Genomic DNA, 9259 nt, shown 5'->3' on the forward strand with positions numbered 1-9259 from the left:
TCTGCAAGGGCCTGAATCCACGAAGCTGCTTGAGAGGAGCATACTCTGGAGTTGCCGGGTTGCAGATGCAGATGGTGCGCAAAATATTGGCATTTTTTTTTCCCTTTGTGCCAGCGAGCTATCATTTCGAGCTTTTTTAAGGGATAGGGATAGTGATAACTTGATTGAACTTTTTCTTGTGGGGGAAACACGTTGTACTCCGTCGCTGGTATTTTTCTACTATTTTCACACAAAGGGTATTCATTAAAAGGTTAAGCATCCAATAAGTACAGCATGGGCGTGGACTATACAAGCTCTATTACACACAGCAATAGTTAATAGGTGATAGTCATTTGTTGCCAAGCAAGCAGTACTCCAGATCACTCACTGGCCCATCACTAACTGTTGACGACCAAATGAACTCTGGCGAGCCTCGTCCACTCCACCAGCACCGCCGCCGTGACTGTTGGACCCAAGACCTGACTGTGGCCAAGATGAAGCACAGACGCACACACACTTGTGGTGTGGAAGAAGAGCACAACTCACACAGGTTGCGCCTCTTCTTGAAAAAATCTGCATCGGCTCTCATTGGCCATCCTAATTGGAAACAGTCTTTTGACCTGATAGGCAATGTAAAATTAATTAATTGCATGGGCCACAAAATTGTAATGAATATAACGAATTATATATGCTGTATTTACCAAAAGTACGCATTGAGATCATCATAGTTTCTCCGATGCGAGTGTTTTGATTTTATTGTCCCGCTCCTTTCAGCTTTCTCCTATGGCAAAAACCAAAAGGATATAAGTTGATTGTGCTTGAATTAAAACATGAGCATGAAAATAAAGAAATGTACCATTTCTGTGATTCTGGAAATTGGAGTCACGACTTTCTTCAAGAAGGCTTCCTCTTCGCCACCATAGAATGGTCTAACATATTCACCAGTTATTGGGTTCACGTTTCCAGCCAACACACCATACAATTCAAAAGCCATCTGCAATGGAATAAAAAAGCACGACCGTCACTTGCCAATAATCATCTCATCAGAAGAGCTATGGCAGTCAATCAACCAACAACAACAGCCTTGACAATCAAGCATTTAGTAACTAGCATGTCCACAAACACAAACTATACAATTGCTAAATGGAAACAAGTATGAAAGGGCAACAAAAACATAAATGGTATGTAAAACTTTCCGGCACAGAAATATAATGTACTACTAACCTCAACCTTTTGCTGATTTGCAATGGTCTAAACTACCATGTGAGCATCAATAGAAGAAAAGGGGTCAAGCAAAAATAGGGACCGCGTTAGATTTTTTTTTTGTTAGTGTTTACGGGACCTCCTCGGGAAGAACTTATATCTGGAGTTAAGTTGGCATGACAAACAATTGGCGGCCATCCATACAAAGACCAATTTTTTTTGGTGATGACCAAAAAAATAGTTAGGATACATTTTGTTAACTCTCCAGACATACCCAAATACTAGCATAGTAGCCTTTGCATCATTTTCATTGTAATCAGGAAACAGAATAAGGACCTTGAACTCCTTTAATAAAGAGTTTAAAACCCAATTCTCCAGTTTAGTAAATAGATCGTGTCTTTAATTTGACGAAGAAATGAATTGACCATACATGATTATAGAGGTAGCAACTGGCATGAACCGCAAGTTAGCCGCCTCGCCCATTTAAAATGGTAGACGTAGCAAAGAATCTGAAATATGGTGTACTATCCTCAAGCTTTCGCCCATTTAAAATGGTCTAAAATACTAAGATAGCATCACTAGAAGAAAAGTGAGCACACAAATTAGATCAGATTTCTCTTGATCAGGGTTTAGGAATTGACCATACATGATGAAAGAGGTAGCAAAGACACTCCGGCATAAATCGCAAGTTAGCCGCCTCGCCGCATATGAGCAGATAAAGGCCCATATGGAGAAGCTTACGCTGTTGTACTTCTTGTGGAATTGTCGGCAGCCTAGAAACATAATGATCAACTAATTAGTTGAGCAAGGGATCAATCAGTGGACCACTAAAGGTTAATCATCATACCATAAGCTGGTTTTGCGACCAAGGTACTTGCACCATCTCTTGTAGTTCTTGAATAGCTTCTTCATTGTTGTATCCAACACATGGTCATCTAACTGAAAATATTTCCAGAAAGGGAATGAGTAAATATGATATCATTTTACAAGGGTTGGGTCAATGTGCACACACATCACACATGTGTATGTCAGTATGTTGGAAAAGGCGGTACCTTTGGTTGTTGTTCAGGTTTGGAGATCTGCCTTATATGCATGTTGGCAAGCAATAGTACGAGATGTTCTCTCTGATTGGACACATTATCTTTCTGGAGAGTGATAGTGGAAGTTAGAGAGCATTAATTTATCAGCACTCACAACCAAATTGTGGGCATGAGATATGAATGCAAATGGTAGAGTCGCCATGTTGTGATAACCTGAAACCCAAACATGGCCTGAAGCCATTCAAGAAGATCTGCATCAGCCTTCTTTTCATGGCCCTTGGGCCATGGCAGACCCCTGGTGTCACTAAGGGCATGCAAAGCTGCTTGGATCTACATGTAATAATGAAAAGCAGCACAAGTCGTACTGTAATCATCTCAACATCTTGCCAAAGTACTCTGGAAGAAATCAGGATGGATGAGAACCTTGGGATATTTCATAATAGTCTGATTAGCACTGTCAGGAAGATACACCTTTTTCTTTTCCTCGACTTGGTTGTTTGTTTCCAGAATCTGTAACATCAATCAATAACAGTGCTGAAAGATCAAATCAAATTATGTTGGAATAAAAGTGCGCATGTCAGTGACTTGGGAGATGTGGCAAATAATCTGGATGCCCTTATGAAGTCCCTTCATGGGTGGAGTAGGGACCATATAGGTTAATTTGCCTAAAAAGCTTGAAATGGAGCGGAAAAGATTAAATGTACTCTACAAAAGAAATGACCATGCTGCTATTTTGGAGAGGAAGAAAATCCTCAGGGAGATGGATGAGCTCTTGATGAAGGAAGAAATCATGTGGAAATAGAGATCGTGTTTGGACAAAATGAAATGGGGTGATAGGAACACAAAATTCTTTTAGAGAAAGGCCACTTGGAGAGCAAAGAAGAATAATATCTCTGCCCTCAAAAGGAACGATGGTTCTCTTGTGAAAGGCCACGTGGAAGAGATCAAAGGTATTACAAAGTCATTTTTAAGCATCTATACTCTTGTGACAATACGGTGGACCCTTCTCGTAATATACCCCTTGTGAAACCTCTGGTGAATGAAGAGATGAATGAGGATCTTTGCAAATCTTTTTCCGAACAAGATAAGTGATGCTCTTTTCCAAATTGGTCCATTGAAGGCTCCGGGGCCAGATAGGTTCCCTGCGGGGGTTTTTTTCCAGTGGAATTGGGGTTTTCTGAAGGAAGATATTGTACGTGCTGTTCAATAATTCTTTATTTCTGGATGTATGCCGGAGGGGATTAATTATACAACAATTGTGCTCATTCCCAAAGTGAAAAATCCTCAGTCTATTAAAGATTTTCAGCCAATCAGTCTATGCAATGTCATATATAAAATTATCTCCAAGTGTCTTGTTAACAGACTGAGACCGTTGTTGGATGGTATGATCTCTCCTACCCCAAGTGCCTTCATTCCTGGAAGATTAATTCCTGACAATGCTCTTATAGCTTTTGAGTGTATGCGTTCGCCGAGTACGCAAAAAGATAGCAGGGGTGAATTTTGTGCATACAAATTGGATTTAGCTAAGGCTTATGATCGTGTGGACTGAATTTTTTTGGAAAGTATGCTTCGTGCACATGGTTTTGCTCCAACTTGGGTTAAGTGGATTATGACCTGTTTTACGTCAACGAATTTTTCAGTGTGTTTTAATGGCCAAATGTTAGACTCTTTTCAACCTTGTTGTGCTCTCAGGCAGGGGACCCATTATTGCCATACTTGTTTCTGTTTGTGGCTGAGACCCTTTCGCTGTTACTCAATGATGCTTCCGCGAGTGGGGCAATCCAGCATTTCCGGCTGAACATACATGCTCGAGGTATATCTCATTTATTATTTGCTGATGATAGCCTCCTATTGGCGGTTCTCAAAATCACGTCTGATGGTTTTGAGGATAAATATCTTGGTTTGCCTATGCCAGAAGGATGTATGAAGGCGGGAAAATTTCAGTCTACAAAAGATAAAGTGCTTAAGCGGGTTTCTGACTGGATAGAAAAATATGCCTCTAGTGGGGTGAAGGAAATCCAAATTAAATCAGTCATACTGGCTCTCCCGGTCTATGCAATGGGCATCTTTAAATTTCCTGCATCTCTTTGTGAAGAGTTATCCCAGATCATTAGAAATTTTTGGTGGGGTGATGAGAAGAATAGAAAGAAAACTCATTGGTTAGCGTGGGATAAGATGACGAGACCCAAAGGTGAAGGAATTATGGGCTTTCGAGATCTAAGATTATTTAATCAAGAGCTTCTAGCGAAACAAGCTTGGCCATTATTGGTTTTTCCGGACTCATTATGTGCAAAGGTGATGAAAGCAAAGTACTATCCTCATGGGAATCTGCTTTACACTATATTCCCTCAAGTGACGTCGACTACTTGGCAAGGTATTGTGCATGGTCTTGAACTGCTGAAAATAGGTATCATTTGGAGAGTTTTTGATGGCATGAGTATAAATATCTGGAGGGATAATTGGCTGCCTAGAGATTCGGGTCTACAAATTTTTGCAAAAAAGAATAGAACCAGACTCAGATGTGTGTCTGAGTTATTCACGAGGGGCTCTAAAAGATGAGATGAGAATCTGATTAGGCATTTGTTTTATTCTCATGATGCTGAGGAAATTTTAAAGTTACGTATTCCGACTTTAGGTGAGGGAGATTTTATTGCTTGGCACTACGAGAAAAATGAAATGTTCTCGGTTAAAAGTGTGTACAGGCTGGCGCTGATTTTCAAGAACACTAAGAGTGTGATGGGGAGCTCTGGTGATGATGTGAACCGAGAAAGGAGGCTTTGGAATATTATTTGGAAGGCTCGGGTCCCTTAGAAAATCAGAATTTTTGCTTGACGTGCTGCTACTAACAGTTTGCTGGTTCAAGTTAACAGAGTTAAACACCATCAAACTACCAATGGCTTATGTTCGATTTGTGGTGTCGAAGATGAATGTGTGTTTCATGCTCTGGTGAGATGTCCCAAGGCGTGTGCGCTCCGTATGGTGGTAAGGGAGGTCTGGAACTTGCCAGATGATGTGATATTCAATTTTTCGGGGCCCAATTGGCTACTTATTTTATTGGATCAGCTAACATCGCCGGTGCGTGAGCAAATTATATTCATGTTTTGGAGGGCATGGCACCTGAGGACTGACTTGATCTTTGGTAAGGGAAAGGAAACTATCTCTGCCTCTGTGAGTTTTGTTCAAAACTACTGGGGGTCCTTCTCGTCCTATCATACCAATATGAAGATGGAGGTTACCAACAAAGGTACGGAAAGGCTGGGTGGGTTTATTGATACCAATGTTGTGAAAGAAAGAGTTGTAAATTGGCAACCTCCCGATCCGGAGTTCATTAAGATTAATGTTGATGCAAGTTTTGTGGAGGCCATTAGCGCTGCGAGTGTGGGTGTGGTTGCCAGGAACCATATGGGAGAAGTGATCATTTCTTTGTGGGATTATATTGGGGTTTGCAACAACGTGGTTGAAGAGGAACTTAGAGCGACCCTCGCAGGGCCTTACATCGGTATTACTCTCCACAAGCCCATCATCTTAGAAATTGATTGTTCTTTTGTGGCTTCCTTTCTTGGAAACGATTATTTGGACAGGTCTCCTCTAGTTGATCTTAAGATGAAAGCATTCAACATTTCTAGGTTGATGGCAAGTTTCAAGATATCCAAGATTAACAGAAGGGCCAATAAGGTGATGCATGAGCCCTCCCGGCCCCTGCGTCGCCCGCTCGGGCGACTCGGGCGGCGACTAGGGTTTTTCGAGCGCCGCCACCTACATCTCCTCTACCCCTCCTCGCCGCTACCCGAGGAGGGCGCCGGGCAAGCCCGTGCGGCCGCCAGTGACGGTGGCGGCGAGGCCTTCGTCGTCCCTTTCGCGGAGATCCGGATCCACGGGGCGGCGGCCCCTGCTGGTGCGGCGCCGCCGTTCGCGCCCTGAACGGTGTGCGCGGGGACTCTGCCCGGCGTCCTCGACCGCTCGGGTGGTGGGGCGTCGGCGCTTGGCGGCGGCAGTTCGGGGGCCTTCGTCCTCGCCAGATCTGGAGGCTTGCTGCTCCCTCGTTCCCGCTCCTTCCCCTTTGCGCCTGATGCCGGCGGCTGCTGCTGGATCCGGTGCTTCTGGGGATGGTGGTGCAGATTGGGACCGGGGGAAACCCTAGGCCGGCTGGTTCGGCTCGACAGCGGCGTCGGCTTCGGGCGACGCATCCTTCCTGAAGGCGGTGTCGTGGTCCCTATTCTTGCCACCTCCAGTCCTCTCCCGGGTGAAAACCCAAAATCCGGCCTGGATTGGGCAGCAGTGGCGCCATGGGTGTCATCCCCTCCTTGGAGGCGTTGCCTGGGGAGCTAGGATTCGAGTGTGGGTTGATGAAGGTGGGGGCTTTGGCCGTCGGCTGGCTCTCTGCAGCTGCTCGCGGCGGCTTTCCTGCTGTGCAGAGTGCCCCTTGTATCTTTAGGGCGTTTCCTGTTTTTGGTGTTCGTATCGGAGGAGTGGCGTGGCATCTGGCACGTCGACATCGGCGGGTCTCAGCGGCATGGAGCAGTGGGGGTCTCGCCGGTAGGCGTGTGATGATGGACGAGCGCAAGATGGTGGCGCTGTCTGGCGTCGTGGTGGCGTCGATGGCAGAGAGACCTGGCACGGTTCATGCAACAGTACAGCTCTGAAGATGGATTGATGGCACGTGGTTGCGGCGGCCTCATACCCGGCAGGCGTCCTGATTGAGGAGTGCGCCGGACTGGTAGGTGCCCCATGCCCGGCAGGCGTCCTGGTTGGGACCTCAGGTCTTAGATGTTTAGGTTTGGCTGCGATGTCTGTTTGGTATTAGGCCCAGACTATCTGCGCCCCTTCATCATTTGAATAGGTGTAGCGACAGCTGTTGCTTAGACGGTGGCTTTAGTCTTGCTGTTGTATGGCTTTGTAAGGTCTTGTGAGAATAATAATAAAGTGGCCGTATGCATCGCCCAGATGCAGAGGCCGGGGTCATCCTCCTTTTCTAAAAAAAAAAGAGATTGCTAAGTTTAGTTTTGTTAATAAATCCGATGGTGTGCTTCTTAATAGTGTTCCGACCTGCGTGGCTGAAGTTGTAATAGACGATTGTATGAACGTTTTTTAATTAATTAATATATGGGAGGGGTTTTCAAAATAAATAAATTCAATAACCGTGTTTTTGTTTGTGAGGAAACATATAAAGCAGGAGCTAGCAGTGTGACAAAAGAAACAAAGGGCTATAGTTAATGTTGGGTACTGGCTAGAGAGCAGCTTACGGCGTGATCAACTTGGATCTTCTCTGAAACATTAACAGCGTCCTTTAGGACCCCAAACAACACATTTGAAGTCTGATACGCCTTTTTGAGCTGAGCACTGAGCAAATGAAATTAAAAAAAGACATAAATGAGTCAGCACAGCACTCAGTAAATAGCATAAGAAAAGAAGAAGATGGGTTGCTCTCTCACCGGTCAGCTGTATCGGCGGCATTTTGGAGTGCCGTGATGTACGTCTTGTAGTAGTGCTGGTAGAAACTCCGCATTTCGCATGCATCACTCTGCTCAACCCTTCCCTTCAAGGTGGAATCATTCTCCTGAGGAAGGAAGCACGTGCGTTGCAATGAAACCGAAGCAATTAGTTTCATTGCTGGATTAGAGACGTACTATCGCATACGCCTATGATTTTGGAGCTATAATAAATACTCCCTCTGTAAACAAGAAATATAAGAGCATTTAGATCACGCTCTTATATTTCTTTACGGAGGGAATAGAACGCAGCGCCGCAAAATACGATGCATCTCTTAAGGCTGTGTCGGGCGGGAAAATCATGCATGTATACAGAACACACATACGATTTCAAGCTTCTGCAGGAGCGCGGTCTTGAATTCATGGACACCGCGGCCGCTGGCGGTGGGGTCGAGATTGTTGGCCAGCCTGAAGGCAAAGAATCGACCTAGCACCCAAGAGACATATTAAATTGTGTGGGTGAGAAAACAAAACAAGCACTACTCTACTCTGAAGCGCAGCTAGGGAATTACTACCGGTTGTTTCGAATTACTACTCTACTCTTATATTTCTTTACGGAAGGAGTAACAATTAACACAGGCCATGGAGTGTCACTGGCAGTAAGATGGCACTAGTTGTACTTGAGGAAGAATATATAATACAGGTGTGAGCAATAGAAAGAATATACATGCTCACTAATGAGTGGCCGGTAATAGAGTGGAGAAGGAATCTGCTATACTGCATTGGTAACAGTAATTAACAAGCAGCGAATGAATGAATTAATGTGCCAAGGAAGGGAAGTGCAAGAGGTCACATACATAGGTAGGCGACGCGTGGGTTGCTTGTCTCGACCTCATTGGCGACGCAGAGGTAGGGTGTGACCTCGACGATCGAGGAGGGGACGACCTCACTGTCGAAGAGGGACTCACTGGCGACCTCGACGGTGGAGGCTGAGGAGGGCGCCATGCATCCCACCGGGAAGGAGCGATATGATCGAGCCGCAGGAGGCCAGAAGTAATAGGAAGAAAATAAATATGGTAGATCGATCGGCCGTGAGTGGGGAATGGGAGTTAGTATATATAGTAATCAGAGAGCTAGCAGTGGAGTGGCGCAGTAGGAGTGTGAAGGAAATTTTTTCAAAAAGGAGGAGTGTGAAGGAAATGGAACAGATCAAAGCCGCTTTCACAAAAGAATAAAGACGATGACACGTATGTTGCTGCCTTTTCTATTACTGAATCCTTTCCTTGGTGGCTACGCAACACTAGTGGAGGAGTGATGGAGAAAGCACATGGTATGAATGGGATGGGAGCTGGCAAAAAAGATGAGAGGAGGGGAAAGTAGTCTTATATGCATGCCTTTTGTTGTTTCTTCCTTTGTTTGGGTGCTAATCCTTGCTTACTACCAGCGGCACATTGCTTTCTTGTTAAGTTAAACAATTCAGATATAACATTTTCAGTTTTTTAGGGGACAATTTTAGTTAGTTCATAAACAAGCAAGCTCCATGTAGTCAGTCAAAATGATCGATAACAATTACTAGCAGATATTCCGAGAAGACAACCGTTATCCCGT

At 44.7% G+C, this 9259-nt stretch overlaps 1 protein-coding gene across 2 annotated transcripts; it reads right to left on the reverse strand.

The window, feature by feature from the left end:
• Window positions 1-222: 222 nt before the first annotated feature.
• Window positions 223-8750, reverse strand: LOC147967240 (callose synthase 3-like). Of its 2 annotated transcripts, none has more exons than XM_087529372.1 (12): window positions 8509-8750; window positions 8038-8138; window positions 7655-7779; window positions 7466-7562; window positions 2646-2732; window positions 2436-2552; window positions 2235-2327; window positions 2030-2121; window positions 1829-1955; window positions 836-973; window positions 681-757; window positions 223-599 (listed from the first exon to the last, which is right to left on the reverse strand). In XM_087529372.1, exons 1-12 carry the CDS (start codon window positions 8654-8656, stop codon window positions 329-331), a joined length of 1473 nt encoding a protein of 490 aa, XP_087385498.1. In that variant the 5' UTR covers window positions 8657-8750; the 3' UTR covers window positions 223-328. The 2 variants fall into 2 exon arrangements, with proteins under 2 accessions (XP_087385498.1, XP_087385497.1); XM_087529371.1 differs by having other exon boundaries at window positions 681-760.
• Between the last annotated feature and the right edge of the window lie 509 nt (window positions 8751-9259).

This window comes from Triticum urartu, chromosome 6A (assembly GCF_056163025.1).
Source record: "Triticum urartu cultivar PI428250 chromosome 6A, HENAU_Tu73, whole genome shotgun sequence".
NCBI classification, from domain to species: Eukaryota; Viridiplantae; Streptophyta; class Magnoliopsida; order Poales; family Poaceae; genus Triticum; species Triticum urartu.